The 19,959-nt window shown below is 32.7% G+C and overlaps 1 protein-coding gene across 4 annotated transcripts in view; it reads left to right on the forward strand.

Moving 5' to 3' along the window:
• Positions 1–18,789, forward strand: part of ZMYM2 (zinc finger MYM-type containing 2) — an 89,837-nt gene extending 71,048 nt beyond the window's left edge. For all 4 annotated transcript variants that reach the window (XM_072611665.1, XM_072611668.1, XM_072611666.1 and 1 more), the window contains 13 exons: positions 1,765–1,930; positions 3,536–3,570; positions 4,997–5,126; positions 5,931–6,046; positions 8,590–8,764; positions 11,256–11,384; positions 12,224–12,318; positions 13,546–13,714; positions 13,940–14,091; positions 15,053–15,167; positions 16,158–16,409; positions 16,746–16,866; positions 17,897–18,789. In XM_072611665.1, the coding sequence (XP_072467766.1) occupies positions 1,765–1,930; positions 3,536–3,570; positions 4,997–5,126; positions 5,931–6,046; positions 8,590–8,764; positions 11,256–11,384; positions 12,224–12,318; positions 13,546–13,714; positions 13,940–14,091; positions 15,053–15,167; positions 16,158–16,409; positions 16,746–16,866; positions 17,897–18,089 (1,848 nt within the window). In that variant the 3' untranslated portion in view covers positions 18,090–18,789. The remainder of the gene's footprint in view (positions 1–1,764; positions 1,931–3,535; positions 3,571–4,996; positions 5,127–5,930; positions 6,047–8,589; positions 8,765–11,255; positions 11,385–12,223; positions 12,319–13,545; positions 13,715–13,939; positions 14,092–15,052; positions 15,168–16,157; positions 16,410–16,745; positions 16,867–17,896) is intronic.
• The last annotated feature ends 1,170 nt before the right edge of the window (positions 18,790–19,959 follow it).

Consider the following 19,959-nt stretch of genomic DNA (forward strand, 5'->3'; position numbering starts at 1 on the left):
GAAATAAGCCTCTAGAAGTTAAGAACTTATTTATGGAAATAATCAGATAAGTAATAATACAGACACGAGTTTTCTACAACTTCTATAATGTTCTAACCCCTTGTAGATTAGATGAAGTTATTTTCTGTATTTAGTTGTTATTTGTTGAGTGTAATATAGGACAATTGAAAGCATCCTTTTGCCAATTTAATTTCTAGTTAGATCATATTCAGAAAGTATTATCTGTGGTTAGTATTAAAGTATTACCTGCGTTAATATTATGTCAAAATGTTAATGTTATTTTTTTGGCTTGTAAATATGGATGACTCCCAGGTAGCATTATAATTCTGGTCTCAGAAATTTGCTGATGAGAAGTGACATTGCCATCACTGGTATTCGTAATTGATACTGAGAATCATTTATTCAACCTTTATTTAGCAGGGGAAAAACCTGTCCTGGAGAAAAAAAAGATCCTGTGTTCTAATCTTTGGGTATGTCTGTTACATAAGACTTTAAGAACATAACAGTCAACATTCTTGAATTCAGGAATTTTCAAGTTGTAGATTTTCTTAGATCTCTCTAGTCCTAAATTAAATTATTAAGCATATAGAAACCATATACCAGTTCTTTGATTATTGGGGTTATCAGGTAAAATCATGGCCAGGAGTACCTTAAGCTATGGAAACATCTTTAGTTATTCAACCATACCTGCACTTAGGTGGATGATTTTTTAAAATTGCTTAGCACTTTTTATATTTATGGGAAATTAATGTTTGACCAGAACGGAATTTGAAATTCAGCCTCTATCTTTCCCATGTCCGCCTTCTCTTAGAGAGATAATAGGGGATAGTAAAAGTGGATGAAAGGTGGAGAAAACAGGCCATGGATAAGATTGCAAACTAAATATGTATCTGCCTATATATAGATATATATCCCTGAATAATTTAACCTTAATGAACTACTGTTTGTATGTGTATATTTTTAATATCATGATAATTTACTTGTTCTCATCATTTTCTGTCTGGAAATATTTTAGAATGGGACCTACCCACATCTTGACTGGGATATAGATTGATCTTCTTAAAAGTAATTTGCTGTTTAAAAACTTTAACTTCAAAGCATTAATTGATGCTATTCTAATTTAAAACAAATAGTTGTTTTAGTGTTGCTTGTGATGGTGTATTTCAGGTCAGAAGCTTTTTGCAGTGATGTCTTCAGGATTGTTAAAATTCTTATATATACATTCTGTTCTTACTCAACATCTGTTGAGGTTTGGAAAGGAAATCTTTTATTATGCAGTCAAATTTCATTTTATTGTTAGATTTTTTTTCATGGTTTTTGACTGGTGTATTTACATGTGACTTGGCCATTTGCATTAGCCTCCAACTTAAGTATCTCCAGGTGGGCCTAAAACTACACCTCCATAAAACTTGATATTGACATGAATTTGTGTTAAAATAACACTTAAGTTTGATAATTTATGATTTTGGTCTTTTTGCCCCTTGGTAAGTAATAAGAATCTATTGAAAATTTGGTGAACCAGTCATTTTTTGCTAAGGAAGAAAAAATTTTTTATACTGTTAATTAAATTGCATGTGTACACAGCTTAATTTGAGTCATAATTTTTTTCATCATCAGATTTATTTGTAAAAATCTCATTTGGATTTGAATTTCAAAATTGATGAGAAATGTTAAGAAATCTTTAAGTTTGTGTATGTATACAATTGAATTTTTCTTTAAATGGACTCTTATTTAAAATATCTGAAACTTTCCTTTTATATTAAGGCTGCAAGGTGTGACTGTTGTAAATCCCAAGGAACTCTTAAAGAACGTGTGCAGTGGCGTGGGGAAATGAAACATTTCTGCGATCAGCACTGCTTACTGCGTTTTTACTGTCAGCAAAATGAACCTAACATGGCAACCCAAAAAGGACCTGAAAACTTACATTATGGTATGTAATGCTGCTTCACTTAGTAACTTGGAAAACTTCTGCAAACTTTTCAGCTTCTCCATTTTGAAAGCAAACAGTGTTCCATTTCTTGGAGTTGTTGAGGACAAAAGTAAATATAGCTTAGAATCAGAGAATCTGAGATTGGAAGGAGGTATATTTATCTGCAATCTATTTCATTTTCTACTTGACATGGACTTTGAGGCAAGGTTCAAAATTCTTGACATTTTAAAAAGCTTTGTTACATGAATGGTACTTCATGAAAATAGTGCAAAATATGTTAACACTTGTACCTATTGCCAGATATTATTGACAGTGTGTATTTTTATCTACAGCTTTTAATGAAAGTTCTATTTTGCTGAATTTTTTAATAGTCTTGTCGATATTTCTGAATTTGTATGTGGTTAAGTTCGACCTAAGTTTATAGGTTCTAAAGAATTAAACACCATTAAGAAAACATGACATGTCCAAAGACATGTTAGTATCCATTCTTATAAATGTTAATATTAATTTAAATTATTTGCCAATAACAAAACGAGTTAACATTTGTGTAGTGGCTTAAGCTTTACACAAAACATTGTACCAATATCTCATTTGATCCTTACAGCTCTGGGAGTTAGGTGAACTTATCCCCATTTTACAGGAGGAAACTGAGGCAGTCAGGTTAAGTGACTTTGCCCAGGGTCACTAATTTGAATTCATATTTTCTTGATTCCAAATCTAGAAAACAAACCACTTTACCACTTGGCTAGACGCTTGCATTGTCTTTTATGATTCCATGTTTAAAAATTTCAGAGCATTTGAAATTAGGGAATAATAGTATCAAAGAATCTGAGATAAAAGCTTTTTAAAATCTAACTTACTGAAAAAAAATTTTTTAAATAGTTTTTTTTGTATTTACCATGCTGTGTTATAAAACACATCTAGAAGTGCTTGGCATTGACTTTTGTGTATGGAAGACTCATAATTGCATAAAGGAAAACCCATTTTTGCTGAGACAAGCTGATTTTTCCTTTTATAATTCATTCAGCAAACCTATTTTATTGCCTATTTGCAGAGATATTATGCCAAATTATCTCTAGGATGTTTTCATTGTAACATTTTGGCTAATTGATAATAATTTCCATTTTAAGGATACCAGAATTTTGGAACTTGATCTTCAAATGACTGTTTTAAAATCCACTAGAATTTAATAGAAGTAATATTAATTTAGAAGGACATTGTGCCATAGTGGATTGGATTTGGGAATAAGACCTGAGTTCAAATACCCCTTCTGACACTTAATGTTTTATCTAAGAATTTAAACTTTAGTATAGTGATTGTTATATTTTTATGCTTATCTCCTCAGTACTGAGGGTGGTGCCTGGCGCATTAATAGTTCCTTAATAAGTTTTTCTTAATTGATAAATGGTGTCATGGCAGACAATCACTTTATTTTGCTGATTGTCAGGCACCTTTGGATCCTATAAATTTCAGAAGGGTTGAGATTAATGTTCTGGGAGATAGTTCTCATATCAACAGCATCACAGGTCTTACTGATGTAATGTTTATTTAAATGGTTTATGGAATGAAATGAAGTTGTCTTATTTTCATTCTGCTTATATTTAGACCAAGGTTGCCAGACTCCTCGGACAAAAGTGACGGTGAGTCAGTTAAATTTGATACTTTTTTTTACTTCATTTTAATTTTTCTTCTTGTTCTGAACACAACACACACCAAATAGAATGGGAAATTGCATGTACCAAAAATAGAAAAAGAGGATTATACATGAAACTTCAGGTATCTTTTATGTATGGCTTATTCTTGTTGCAAGAGCACATGCACGTATGTGCGTGCACACACGATCAACCTGTCACTTTTAAATGTATGCCGTGTGACTTTTTTCCTGTCTTTTTTTTTTTTTTTTTTTTTTTAGTAAAGGATTCCTCAACACCCTTCTAACCGTTTTTCTTTTTTGCTACCACATTCTTATTTCCTTCTTGCCCCTCTTGGACAAAAAAATAAAAACGAAAGTCTTTGCAACAAATATGCATATTTGAACATAATAAATTGCCAGATTACCTTTCCTCACAGAATATTTTTGAATATTAACATTATATTTCATTCTACTAAAACAGTGAATGCTGTAAAATGAACTACATGTTTACCTCTACTAAATTACTTCCTGCTTCTTATGTCCTTGCCAGTTTATTTTAAGAAAGATTTTAATGAAAAGACTTTCTTATTTCTGTTAAGTTCTTTGAATTTTATGTTATGTTGGGACACAGGAAATAAGCCTTCAGCTCCATTACATTTCTTTCATTAGAGATTTATTACAATGCTACAAGGGAATTTAGAACATTTGTTTTATGAGAGACACGGCGGGGAAGGAGAAGGTAGTTTTGTAAGGTGCGATGGATCTTTCAAGCCTATTTTTGTTACGCTGTCAGTTGTGAAATGTTTCTAGTTTTTTGGCTTTCCCAGTCTGTTACAGTGTGCCTTGATCCCACTCACAGTTTCCTTTACTCTGTTTCTTGAAACTGTACTCATAATAGCAAAGTAGTCTAATGTGAGATAAAGGTATTTCTCTTTCCTTAATTAAAATTTCTTACCTTTCTAAATACTTTGCAGTTATCTAGTCAAGGGAGCTAGAATGTTATAGTTACACTTTAGCTGATCAGGAAGAAGTATTTTTCTTCTGAAAGTATTTTTTTAATTCAGAGACTTTTGTTTTACAGGATATAAACGTTTTGTTTGGGCCTGACGTACTATTATATTAAAAATCAGTATTCTGTCTTCACATGTTTTGGCAAAATGATCTTTTATTTCAAAGATGTTGCACGTGACCTATAACTCTAGGGCGTGTACTTTTAATTTTATATATATAATATATATCCATATACAGATAGATTTCCAATAGAACTGCTTTTTGTACATATTTGATTTCTATAACTCTGTTGTAAAATTTGATTGAATTTGTTACATGCTAGTCAGAACAAACATTGGTATCCATAACGTTAACTAACTCCTTACTTTTGGATATTCAAAGTGGATAGCTAAGAAATAAACTCTTATGTGTTCCCCTCTTAGAGTTCAGCACCACCTCCTTCCCCAACGCCTAACAAAGAGATGAAGAACAAAGCAGTTCTTTGTAAACCTTTGACAATGACAAAGGCCACATATTGTAAACCTCACATGCAAACAAAATCTTGTCAAACAGGTAAGTTTTTTGACAGTATGACTTAATGTGCATTTCACTAGTGATTTACAGATCATTTCAGTTTCAGAAAAACTGCTAGTTGAATTTGTGGTGTAAGTTCCTGGGAAATACTGTAACTTCAGTATGTAACAAACATTTTAAATAATGGAAATGAAAAATTAGCTTTTTCTGAGGAAATATACATAGTGACATAATGAACTATAGAAATTGAAAAAAATATTGGTAACTGCTTTTTCTGTTAAAAATATACAAGTAATGGTTTCCGTTCATTATTTTTAAAATAATATTTGTGTGATTGTAGACAAATCATTTTTTAAAATCTTAATATTTCAGTTTTCACATTCCTTAAAATGAAACTAATAAACACAGGACAATTTTATCTCTTTAAATATAAGCTGTAGTATTGCAAGCAATTATTCTTTATAAAAACCTTAGATTTATTCACTTTTAACCTATTGGCCAAGGGACTTTTTAATTTTCATTCAATCTAATATTTTGTTTAGGACTTTTAATACTTTAAAAAGTTCCTTTCAGTGTCCATTTGTTTGGGGGAGAGGAGTGTTGTGTATGCCTAAATTCCATTTTTACATATCTCAGGAGAAATATAGCTCTGCATCAGGAATATCAGAGCTTCAAGAGGATCCAATTCTTAATTATTTTTGTAAGCTGCCTTTTTTACATGGTAGAGTTTCAAGTTGGTTTTTACTCAGAATGTTATGATTCTCTGAATTTATTTGACTCTTACCAGTTAATATAAGCACTATTTAATACCATTGCCTAAACTTGCTTATCTTGGCTTTTTAGAAGACAATTGGAAAACCGAATATATTCCGGTTCCTATACCTGTACCTGTGTATATCCCAGTGCCCATGCATATGTACAGTCAGAACATTCCTGTTCCTACAACTGTTCCTGTTCCCGTAAGTTAAATCTTTGAGATCCAACAGACTTTTGTAAACAAGGTACTGTTTTAATTGAGCACAGTGAAGTTGCTGAGATACAGGGACATTCCATTTAAAAAATCTGACATATGACTTCATTTCTAATTTGATATGCTATTGAAGGGGCAGCTAGGTGTTGCAGTGGATAGAGCACCAGTGTAGGAGTCAGGACTACCTGAGTTCAAATTTCACCTCAGACACTTGACATTTACTAGCTGTGTGACCTTGAGCAAGTCACTTAACCCCAGTTGCCTCACCCTGGGTCATCTTCAGTCATCCTGATGAATATCTGGTCACTGGATTCAGATGGCTCTGAAGGAGAAGTGAGGCTGGTAACCTGCACAGCCCTCCCTCACTCAAAACGAAGTCAAGTGCAAGTCTTGTCATTATTTCTCTGATCAGCATGGTCTGCTTCGGCAGCAAAGGACAAACACACACAGATATGCTATTGATAAGTTCTCTTCCTTTTAGCATGCTTTGTACTGTCTTTTGACCACTTAACTATTACAGAAATGGGTCTTATTGTATAAGTCATAAATATTAGTTCTCTGATTTTGTTTCCTGGAAGACTTAGGGGGAGAATTATTTCTCAGATTGAGCTTCACTTTTTTTATTCATTACTTTGAGGTATATAACACCTCTATTTTGAGATATTTTTATTGCAGCCTTTGATCCCCTACCCTGGTTGATGTATCCCTCCACCTCCTAGAGAGCCATCTTTTTTAATAAAGGATCAAAAAGAAGGAAAACATTCATCAAGAATAACAGTGTATTTAAAAAAAATCTGGTTATATGATGTTCGATCTGCATAGAAAGTGTGGTGCAGTGCTACCTCACGTTTTACTTGAGTCCAGATTTTTTCTTTACGATTTTGCAACAGTTTTTAAAATTGATTTTGTTTATATGATTATTGTTATCATGTACAATTGGTCATCTGATTCTACTTCACTTTGTAATCAGTTTAAAGAAATTAACAAAGCTGATGCTTTATCTTTTGGGTGCTCATCTAAAAGCTACACAAGTTTTGATACCTGAATTGACTGTGTTTGTGTTCATCCTTTGTTGTAGAACGTAAACTACCCTGAATTTTCACTTGACCTCTTGCAAATAGTTAAAGGTGACAAAAGATGGGAAATATTTGATTATTAGAGGGGTTGAGGGAAGAAAAGTACACTAGTGCATGCTAGTGGATCTGTGAATCAATATAGCAATTTTGGGAAGTAATTTGGGAAATATACATTTTATGTTAGCTAAACTGTCTGTACCCCCTGTACCTAGAGTTAAGACCACTAGGCTTATACCCAAGGAGGATATTGATAAAAAATATTTTTAGCAGTACTTTTTGTGATAGAAAAGGATTGGAAACAAAATAGTTGTTCATTGGGAAGTGACTATAGAAATTATGGTACATGAATGCAGTGGAATATTTTGTGCTGAAGGAAATTAAAAATGTGATGAATACAGAGAATTTCTCATAGAGTGATCCCTATGAACTAATGCAGATTGAAGTAAACAAAGCCAGGAAAATAGTATATCTGATGACCAAACAATGCAAATGGAAAGATCAGCTATAAAAACGAATGTTGCAAAATTACAAATGGCTTGAAAGAAGAGATATCTCCACCTCTTCCCAGAGGTGGGAGGCTCCATAAGTGTGGTGCATTGTGCATATTTTCAGTCTTTCAGTGTTTTGATCAATGTTGATGGTTTTTTTAAAACCTCTTTCTATTTGTCTTTTTTTTAAATACTATTTATTATATGGGAAGCCTTTGAGGGAAGGGAGAAGGCTACTGGGGATTATATTGCTAAGTTAAAGGAGACACCGGTATGAAAAAAAACCAAACAAACTTAAACCCAGTATGATGAATACAGAAGAATATGGGAAAGCATCTCAGTATCTTTAGATCATTTTGCTTTCTTCCTGATCATACTGTTCATTGAATAAATATCATCTCCATAATTTCAAGATACAAATTCAATTTTTCACAATATTTCAGTGCTATGTTTTAATATTTATTGTTATGTTTGGAATTTTTTCTGTTTGTGTTATGAGATATGGATCTAAGCTCAGTGTGCTTTATCTCTCCTTCTTCCCCATATTGTTATCTAGTTTTCCCAACAGTTCTTAAATCTAATTCACCTCCCCAATGTTTTGTTATTTAGGATTTATCAAATGCTGGGATATTACCTGCCTTTAGTTTTAATGCTGGACTTTAAGTTTTTGTTATTTCTTTCTAAATCGGTTTTATCTGCTGTTCATTATGTTGACAGTGTTCTGCTGCTGTCACTGGGTATATGAGTAATTCAGCTTCTAAAAACCTTTTTTCTAATTTTCTCTAGATGCTTGAAAAACATTTTTCTATGTTTACCTGGAAAATACTAGCAATTAACATGTTCTTTTCAAAGTTGCATACATTGTAGCATAATAAAAGTAAATCGGGTATCAAAATCATTTTCACTGTAATAGATATTTACTAATAGTTTTTTAGTTTATAATAACAGTGGATACTTTGGTTTATTAGGTGCCAGTACCTATATTTTTGCCTACTCCACCAGAGAGTAATGAAAAAATTCCTGTAGTACCTGAAGAGTTAAAGAAAAAAGCATGTTCAGATCCCCTTGGTGGTGAGCTACTTACAGTGACAGCAGATGTAATGGCTGAGGAAGAAGCAAAACCAGAAGCCACTGACATTAACAGTGAGTACAATAGTAAGAAATGTGTGTGTGTTTGCGTGCGTACATGTGTGTGTGTATGTAGTATAAACCAGTTTACTCCAACTTGTTTTTTAGTTGTGTTTGACTCTTCTTGGTAAAGACATTGGAGTGATTTGCTATTTCCTTCTCCAGTCCTTTTTACAGATGAGAAAGCTGAGACAAACAGGTTTAAATGACTTCTCTGTGGTGACATTGCTAGGAAGTATCTGAGATTAGATGACTCTTCCTAACTTCAGGCTTGTCATTTTATCCATTGCTTTACCTGGCTACCCTTACTCAAACATAGATACTTCAAAGCATCCTCATAATTTAAATCCTGTTGCTCTCTTTCCCATACCCTTATTTTCTCCTCCATTTTTTCTTTATCACAAATTTTTATTTTTCTTGCATTTACCAGTGTTCCCTGTTGTTGGTAATGACTTACCTCTTCAAAACAGTGTTCATGGTAACGAAATTACATTACAAGATTTAGCATTTTTATTTTAACAGAATTTGTTCTGTAAAGAGATACATCTGCCTCATTGATGATGGAAGGAGAGCAGTGCCACCAATAATTCAGTAATTGACATTAGAGAATAATATTTTTTGACAACAGATTGACAACGTAATTATATTTTAAGTTAATAGTAAAGGTAGTACAAATAATTTGGTATTTCCTTTCTTAATTCCTTCACCAATTCCCAATTGTAGTTTCTTGAAAGCTTATTACTTTCTAAGTGGCATGCCAGCTTAGCATTTGTTGTCTTAAATTACATTCTAGTTAATCAGGAGATGCTCATCATCATAGAATGGACCACCAGGTGCTAATTTTTTGGCCTTAGCAACTCACGAATGCTACCCTATCCTGAAGACTCTGTTCTGTGTTATTGAGGGACTGTAATACTAATGGAATCATGGATCTTTTGAATTATTTAATATGCCAACAGGATAGTAGGATGAAGGCCACAGTGATAAAATGTTTTTTAGACTTATCAGTGGATGGACATGAACTTTATAGGTGAAGCATTCACTCCGCTATCTCATACTGCCTCTTAATCATAACTCATCAAGGCTTAAAATCCTCATTAAAACTTTGTGAACCTTCAGATTTTTGTGTTGGTTTTGCAAGAAACACGTTTGGTGACATAATTCAAGAAGAATATAAAGATTATATGTAGTTCACAAGTATACCTGAATTTGTGATTACCTAAAGGCATTAAATGCAAAGAAATTTTGAATGCATTTATATAAAAGATAACTGTAAATACAATGTATGCTGACTTCATGAAAAGTATGAATAGTAGATACTGACTGAAGCCAAATTGTTGGTAGAATTGTGCCAAATCACTGTCCACAAAGAACATTGAATCTTCCCCAAACTGTTAGATTCATAGCTACATTAGAGGTTTTTTCCTGCATTTTGAATATTAAAACAGCATTGTGTTTGATGTTGAATGCCTCATGCATTTTCTTTTTGTATTATTTTTGTCTTGTACACCACTGCTTTTCAAGGGTGTTTGATAGTTGGGGATAGATATCCAGATGGATAATAAATAAATTTAGGTGATATTCAAGACACTATATACATAGATTATTAGGAATTCTTGATAGTAGTGGAATATCTGTATTTCATGGTTATCATCTGCATCTGAATTAACTGGATAGAGAGTAGACCAAAGGGTCAGAAATGTTCATTGTTATAATGGTTTACAGAGGGATTATGGTTGACAAATTTACCTCAAATAGTATTATTACCCATAGTTCTTACACATTAGCATGTCAGTTCACAATGAAATATTCAGTAGAAGCTTGAGGTCATTGAGTTTTACGTAGTAAAAATAATGTACTGAACTCTTGTTCCATATAAAAATGAAGGTCAGTAAAGAAAATAAGTGAAACCTATATTGGAGGCAGGCTAGTACATGGGGCAGGTTATATGCTAATGGTGACAGACAAGCAATGGGCCATAGACAGTTGATTGGGAGCCTCTTGGATTCAATGATTTAGTTTGGCTGTTTAGACAAAAATGTTAATGAGTGTAGAATAATTGATTCAGTTGTTCAGTGATGCTATTTGTGCTTCCGTTGGAACATGAAATAACACATGTTAATCTAAAATGTTTTTGAGTATTACTAATCAGAACATTTCCAGAATACTCTGCACATTAAGGCTATATTATTACCTCATCATCAATTGTTGTGAGAGTTTAGGTAGATTGAAGTTAAAGACTTTTTAGATTTAACTGTTGGTGTGATTATTGCTTATGAAAATGTAAAATTTTTTATGTTTAGACAACTTTATTTTTCTGCTTTCTGGAATTTTCCATGAGAATTTGGCAGATTTGTTCTTCTTTTGATGTTTAGTGTGTTTTGTTAAGTGCCTTCCCTTGATTTTGTTTTCTAAAATTCAGTGTAGATGGGTTTCATAATTTTGAATATGTTATGTGTTTTGTGTCAGTATTTTTACACATGTAATATTTCTAAACTTATTTCAGGTGTAATTATTGAAACAGATGTAACAGTAGATACAGATGCCATGAAGAATTCTGACACAGAAACACAAGTAAATATGCCCGATGTTCCATATGAACCAGACCTCGATATTGAAATTGATTTTCCTAGAGGTACTGAAATACTATTATATACGTTCATTATATTTTTGTTTTGTTTTTATAATTTTTCATTCACTTAAAACTGTAGTATCACTACCTTTGTTGCCTGGTTCCCTAACTCATTACCTGGGATGGCATAGAAATCACAAAAAGGCCCTATAGAGGATTCATTTGGTACTAGTGATAGTTGTTTAAGCTGAATTAGCATGACTTATCTAAGAAACACAGTTTTAGGTTGTCACTAGGATCATAGGAGAATGGTTGTAAAGTAGTGGAGATTAAATATGTAGTGTGTTGGGAATTTTTTGGAAAATCAAGACATATTTATACCAAGTAGGAAAAGATTAGTTTTTATGTATCCACCGAAGAAGTTGTCCTACCATGTTGCAGAAGAAGCCAATTCATAGGTATTATCCAGTTTAAAAAAAAATGAAATAACCAGAATATTCTTATCAGTGTGAGTTCTTTGTTAGAAGTTACTTTTGACTGTAAGTCATATATGAAGTTTAATATTTTGATCAACAGTTCTATTTTTGAACCCTGTCTTTCAGAGTTCATGAAATTTTTCTTAACCTTATTCATTTTATATAGTTTTCTATGCATTTCATGCTTGAATTGTCTCTAATTATAGTTTTCATTTGGCTATAAAAGAGCAGATTGTGCTGCTTTTTTTAGCGGGGAGAAGGATTGACCTCTCTCCTGGAAAATGCAGAATGAAAATGCACATTTTTACCCATTGCCCAGGCAGGGCTCATTTGATTTGCAGTCTGTCTTAATCCCATTCTTCTTGTAGTTCTGGAACTTAAGACACTTTATGTTTTTATGTGAAAATAACTTAATATGCTTTTTAGCTGCTGAGGAGCTTGATATGGAAAATGAATTTCTATTACCACCTGTCTTTGGGGAAGAATACGAGGAGCAGCCAAGACCTCGGTCTAAAAAGAAGGTAAAAAATTCCAGCTATCTGCTAAATTGTCTTTTTTTGGCTGTTGAGAATAGCACTTAAGTGTAGTCTTAATATACCCTTAAGATAAGGAGAAAGCAATCTTTTACATTTTTTTCTCTTAAATTTTAAAAAAATCTTTTAAGAGGTGTCATACATAGGTTACTTTAAAATTATGAGGACCCTTTCTATCTGGTTCATCAGTGACTTTTTAAAAATAAATTATTTTTCACTTAACATTTTACTTATTCCTATAAATATATTGAAATTAAATAGTTGCTCAGAAAAAATAAAATCAGTTCTTTGGACAGGAGTGATTTGTTTATGATGTAAATGGCTATTAGAACTAGAGGTCTACAGAAATTAATTAACCTAATCAATTTGACCAATTATTTTCCCACCAGTTGTGGGTAGGCAGGCTTAAGGTAGCCAATCCAGTAGTATCATTGAATATTTTATCACCAGGTTTCCAGATTTAGATTTTCTGAGGTATATCACATCCATTATGGATGATTGAAATGCTCAATTTGGTAGTCTCAAAAATAATAATTGTTTGGAGACAGCCTGAATACAAAATCTGTTGTCTCAAGAGTAGCTTTTTGAATTTCCTCTTTTTTTGGTGCACAGTTATTTTTAGATTATGAGTTCCTTTAAAAGATACTTTAAAAAAATAGTTCCATTTTACATTAACTTCCCATTGGAAGGCAAACATATTTAAGCTCATGTTAAATTTTCTCAAAAATAAAGTAATTCTAGAAATTATTCTGATATTCCTGAGGTGACATGTTGGTTCAACGTCATGTTGCAAAAGTTCTCTTAACCTCAGAAATGTTTTTTTAATTGAAAGTATGTGACTTGTTGTAGTATGTTTTATTGTTTTATTTCATCGACATTTCTCAGTGTATCTCTCTTCTCCTCTCAGAAGACATTCCCATATTAAAGGGAAGGGGAAAGCAGTTTCCAAAGCTAAGAAAAATATTGAGTCTTACTTTTCCTATGTAGCATTCCATAGTCACCCACTTTTGTGGGTGCATGGGAAACATATTTTCTTATCTCTTTTTTTGGGGGCCAGTCATAATTTCACTGCATTTAGCAAAATGTGCAACTGTTACAAGATTTACTTAACAATTTGAAAATTGTTTTTAAGAGTGGTGATTTCTGTTACATGCAAAAGAATTTAGGTTTAAAAATAAAAAAAAAAAGACTTTACAGGGATGTTTTCGTTAATAGGGAGCAAAAAGAAAAGCTGTGTCAGGATACCAGTCCCATGATGATAGTTCTGATAATTCGGAATGCAGCTTTCCTTTCAAATATACATATGGTGTGAATGCATGGAAACACTGGGTCAAAACTAGGCAACTTGACGAAGACCTACTGGTATCAGATGAACTAAAATCCAGTGAGTATTTTGATTCTGTTTCCTTAGAATTTTGTCTTTTGACCTAAGCTTTTGATAGCTATTTTCGTTGGAGAGGGGTGGAGGGGAGTGTGGAAGCATAGGAGGAGAAACCCACCAAAAAGAAATCTGTATGAATTAGATTGAATCTTAATGTATTTGTGGCTTGAAACAGTCTTAAATAATAACCATAAATGAGTTATAATCACTTTGCTGTATTTTTTCTAGCTAAGTCAGTAAAGTTAAAAGAGGATCTACTATCTCACACTACAGCTGAACTTAATTATGGCTTGGCCCATTTTGTCAATGAAATCCGAAGGCCAAATGGAGAGAACTATGCACCTGACAGCATCTATTATCTTTGCCTTGGCATCCAAGAGGTTAGTAATTTTGTGGTAGCCCCAGAGTATGAAGGTAGAATACTGAAAGCTAGCTTTGATGTTGAGCTTTGAGTATCATTGTTAACAGCTTCGTGAACTGAGTTAAGAAAGCATTTTTTTTTCAGTTAAAGCAGGAGTGGAGAGGTAGGATAAGTAGTATAATTTAGACTTATGTAACCAAGGAAGGACAAATTTCATTTCCAAGTGGTAGTCTAACCCATGACTCATTTAGTTCTATGCATTATTCAAATGGGGTAATTTGACAAAACCACAGTTAGCCCAGGCTCATGAGATGGAGTTTTCATGGCTTTTACTCTAGTCATTTTCATTAACAACCCTCACTCTTAGAAGTTACTCTAGCTTAGTGAGACTTAGTTTCTCAAGAATGCAAACTTATGCCGCTAAGATGTGAAGTGTGTGTTTTAAGTTAGGTGAGAATAGAGATATCTGTAGGTTAGTTAACAGGACCATTATCATTCCTGATGTTTTCCACACCTTTAATTATTACCACATATTTCCTTTTAAACTTTTTCTGATTTATTTCTTATAATCTGTGAAATTTAAAATTGGTATCTGGCTAGTGGGAAGATTATTTTACAATCTTCAGTGATTGTTTTAACTTTTAAAAATAGTACTTTAATGATAATTCATGATTAATTTAGAGCCATTAAGTACTGATCATTTTCTGCCAAAATTACCTGAAGCCAATAGTTTTCTTTTTTAATTGGAATGGGGGAAGAGTGGAGGAAGAAGTATTTGTTAAACGTTTACTATATATTCCAGGTACTGTGTTAAGTGCATCACAGATATCTGATTTGATTTATATGTTATACCTCTCTTATTTAGTTTTTCAGTCAGGTAGTGAATAAACTGATTTTTTTTTTCTAATTTTGTTCCTAACTAGCAAATTTTATTCCACTAGAATTAATTCTTTTTTTTCTTATTTCTTTAAAATTTGTAGTACTTGTGTGGTAGTAATCGAAAAGACAACATATTTATTGATCCAGGTTACCAGACATTTGAACAAGAATTAAGTAAAATTCTTAGAAGTTGGCAACCAAGTATACTTCCAGATGGTAATATTCTTTTTGCTATGAATATTTTCTGTAATATTTTGTGTGTTTATTTAAAATAAATAGATATAAGATGTTAAATTGTATATAGCTTAAGGATTGAATAAAGAAATATAGATATGTTAGATAAAGGTGTTGATAATTTTGCTGCTCAGAGAAAATTTATAAATTAAAGTAATTATAGTCATATAGCAGAAATGTTTTTCATATTTTTAAAAGTGGTTGTTCTGCTTATTCTTTCCCAAACTGTATATGAATATCTTATGGTTCGAAGAATGTAACCATATTTGGATTCTTCCTTTTTAATAAAAATTAATGTTTTAAAGAAATGCTGCTATCATTTCCCTGTAACTCCATCTTTATTCCTACAGATTCCTCTGTTGTAACAAAAACAGTAAGATTACCAGACTAGCATATCGACCAAGGCTGTCACTATATGTCTTATTTTTCACCTATACTGCTACTAGGTCTGCAGAGAGAGGGCAGTTATTTCATGTCAGCCCTCAGGAGACGAGATTGAGATTGTTATTCCCTTCTGGTGCCTTTTCTCTTATTTCTACTTTTCTCCACATCTATTTTTGCACTTCTTCCTAGGTTCCTTTCAGTCCGTTTTCATCATTTTGAGGTCTGTTAGTACTTTAGTGTATTATATGTTAATATGTGCCACAGTTTATTCATCCATTTTCCAATTGCTGGAAAATGTTTCCCTTTTCTGCTTTCATTCTATTTTAATGAAATGATGGGGAGTTGAGGGTGATGGTCAGCATAAAAATAGACCTTCTTTTATCTATTTGTGCATTTTTAAATTAACCTGAAATTTTAGATAGGAATTTTTTTTTTGGTCAGTTTGATAAAAATCCTTGGAATCTCTTGATGTTTTCTTCATGATTGATACATTTTTGAAGCATGATTTGGGCTTGTAAGAGGGAAGGTCATACCTGTATCATTTCTACCTCTGTTGTTTATTGCCTTTAATACTTATTCTTTTTTAAGGGTCAATTTTTTCTCGTGTTGAAGAAGATTATCTCTGGAGGATTAAACAGCTAGGATCACACTCTCCAGTAGCTCTTCTGAATACACTGTTCTACTTTAACACTAAATATTTTGGCCTGAAAACAGTGGAGCAACATTTAAGGCTTTCCTTTGGCACCGTATTTAGGCAGTGGAAAAAAAATTCTGTAACAATGGAAAACAAAGCATGTCTTCGATACCAAGTGTCTTCCTTGTGTGGAGCTGATAGTGAAGGTAGAGTAGCCAATTTTCATTTTGGGACTATTTATGGCAGGGTTGTCCCTACTTTGTCTAGCTGAGGGATGCCATTGATATTATGCCAGGTATCCGGTTATATTTAATAAAACTTAAGTGATTCATAGCCCCGCTTTTCTTCAAAAATAATGTTTGTAGCACAGTGACTATCAATTTTCAGCTACATAGTGGTTCTTGTTTTTAAAACCCATGAGTATCCATAGATTACAATTACCTTTGTGACTGTCTTTGTTGTAGTGTAGAGTGACAAAATGGCTATTACTCTGTGTTAATGAGATTAGGAAGTTTTTTTTTTCTTATTATTGTTTTTTGAAGATAAAATTACTACTGGAAAAAGAAAACATGAAGATGATGAGCCAGTATTTGAACAAATTGAAAACACAGCCAATCCTTCTAGATGTCCTGTGAAAATGTTTGAATGCTACCTAGCAAAAAGGTAAATAGTAAAGCACAATAATATGTATTAGTGTACATGAAGTCAGGTAACGGTCTTGAAGAGTGGGATTTGGATTTTACAACTCCAGGAGCTGCTATATTTTTTCTTATTTTTAGTTAGTTTTGCTGCCTTTGACTGTTTCCTAATTTACTCATATTTTTCTAGACCCTTTTGTAGATCACAGTCAAGTGAGAATTTTGGAATCCAAGTAGAACTTTAAGAAGGTTCTCCAAATTATTAGAATGTTCATTAATGCCTGTTATATTTCTGCGCTTGAACTTCTGTGATACCGATCTTTGTAAGGCTATTTTAAAAAGAAGTGAAATCAAGCAGTAATAAAATTTTAAGCAGTAGCACTTGTAAAAAGGAGTGATAATTGTAGTGGCTAATTACATCCATTTTTTTTTTTTTAATTACCAGGGTTTTTTCAGTATCGGGCTAGAGAAATAATAATGTCTTTTATTTCCTGTTGCTTTTACTTTTTAGGTTAGAGTCCTTAGAATGTTTCACATCATTTTCTAATGTGGCCATTTCCTATTTTACAAACAGATTCTATTCTAGAAGTTCACTTTATAGTTTGAATTTTCATAGGAATGATATTATAGATGATGGTTAGGCCAACCCCTAAATGTACGATTGAACAATGCAGTCAAACCATATTAATAAATAATTTTGTGATGAGCAATGGCAAGAGAGGCCCTGTCAACCAGTGCAATAAGAGCAGTTGTCTTCCAGTAGCTGTTTATATGTATGGGACTTCATTTAAAAATATTTGTAATGTTGCAACTATGTGCTTGTCTCGTACTTTGTAAAAGAATGTTAGCAATAATTGCAACATTCTGAGATTAATGGGTCTTGGTTAAGTCTTCTAATGGGAAAAGAGAATATTATAGGGAAATAAATATATGTTTATTACATGAAAATGATCGGGGTGTCTCTCTCTCTCTCTCTCTCTCTCTCTCCCTCTCCCTCCCTCCCTCCCTCCCTCCCTCCCTCCCTCCCTCCCCCTCCACCTCCCTCTCTCCCTCAGTCCACAGAATCTTAATCAAAGAACAGATGTTTTTTATTTGCAACCAGAATGTTCAAGTTCAACAGATAGTCCTGTCTGGTATACTTCTACTTCACTGGACCGAAATACGTTGGAAAATATGCTTGTACGGGTTCTTTTAGTAAAAGATATTTATGATAAAGACAATTATGAACTGGATGAAGACACGGATTAAAATAAACTTTTCAGAAGCAGTTGGGATAAACAGCATTAGATAGTCATGCTGCTAGATCTTTATTATGGAAAACATTTCAAGTTTACTCCTTCTGTTTTGAGTTTTGTAGCAGTGTACCCACACTGGGTATTACCATGTAAATAATCTGTGAGTGAAAGTTGCCATTATCTATGTAGTGGTTTTAGGATACTTAACAAACACATTCAAATTCATTTTTTTATTATTTATTTGATTAGGTATGTTTGTAACTTTTTACATTACAAAATATGAATGAGAATGTGCCATGTGTAATTTCATTTCTTGTAGTAAGAAACATCCATATTGCACAACTCCACTGTCGCCACGCTTCCTTGGAAGGGGGGGCTCTTTTACTGGGTTCTTAACCCAGTGGCTGTGTATGGGTTAGCACTACTAAAGTTTAGAACTTGCAGTGTCTTTCAGAATTTTTAAATAAACTGTAAACTAATAGGTCTTTTTTTTTTACTTTTTAGTTTCTGAAGCCTTACAAGGTCTGTGTAGAGAGGATTCCATCTTATGTACCAAAAATAGACAAAAGAATGCTGTCAATATTGGTGTACTGTAATGTGAATCTATACTGGTGAAAACAACTCTTTTGTTCCCCTTATTAAAACCTTAGTGTCCTTCCCTCATTTGTGACTTTCTGCATCGCCCCAATAAATAAAATTAATATAAAGAGTGACTAAGTTTAAAGCACATGCTCATCAAGACATTTACTTTGTAAAAATGTCTGATGAAATTGCTAGAACTGTCTTCTGTTTTCACTGGCCAGCCATAAGTACCCGAATATCCTTAGCATTCTATTGTAGAGGGTTTTTTTGCCCATAGTAAATGGACCATAGTGCAGTATTGGCTGAAATAATCTGAAACTTTACCAATTAATCTCTTGTTCATTTATCTGCACCCAAAAATAACTGATGAGGTATTATTTTGGATAGAGTTGTTTTAAGCAACACAATCCCAGAAACGGTTGTTTCACAGAAGTTGAACTCATGTAAATAAGATGGTCTCACATTTTTACTACAAAAATTTCCAGTGTGGTAATTCTGATACTTTGGATGCTTGTTAGTACAACTTATTAATGTCTAGAATTCAAATATTAATAGAGAACAAGGAAAGAAAGGATTAAGGTGTATCTCAGTGGGAATCATATCTGCTGTTAGATTGTCTTTTAAAATTCAAATTACTTCTTATAGAAGATTGCATTAAAAGGCTTTGTGCTTCTGCGTAGCAGTTTATACTTTAAGACCCTTTCTTTGAAAAGAAAGAAATTCATTTAAAGTTGTATTTTCCAGGATACTGAGAAAAATGCTCATTGCAGATCATCAGTAAGAACATATGGCTAACTTGGTAGCATTTGTGTGGTAATCTTTTCTTTATAATTACTGAAACATCATGATAACTATTGTAGATTATTATGATTGCTGGGAAAATCAAACTTATTCTCCACAGTGCCCAAGAAATTACTACATATTCCTAGGCTATTCTGCCCTATTTTATCAGAAAAATATTTAGTATACCTTACAAAAATAATCATCATTTAGAAAAATTTCACAGGTACAGTGATTAATATACTCAGGCAATAATTATTTGAATTGTTTTGGGCATATGAAACTTTCTTTATAATGCTCCATGTCCTTGAGATTTTTAGTAAGTCTCAATAACTTTTCTATTCCTTAATGTGTTTTATATCTATTGGTAAAAAAAATCAGGTTGCCAGTAGCAACTCTTGATAACCGCTTATCTAAAATAGATTGCTACTTTTCTATTTAGCTGAGTAAGCAGTTCCCAATTTATAATGCAAAAAATGACCGTTTCAATCTTCTCCCATTTTTTAGAACGCTAATTATAA

This window comes from Notamacropus eugenii, chromosome 5 (genome assembly GCF_028372415.1).
Source record: "Notamacropus eugenii isolate mMacEug1 chromosome 5, mMacEug1.pri_v2, whole genome shotgun sequence".
Taxonomy (NCBI): Eukaryota; Metazoa; Chordata; class Mammalia; order Diprotodontia; family Macropodidae; genus Notamacropus; species Notamacropus eugenii.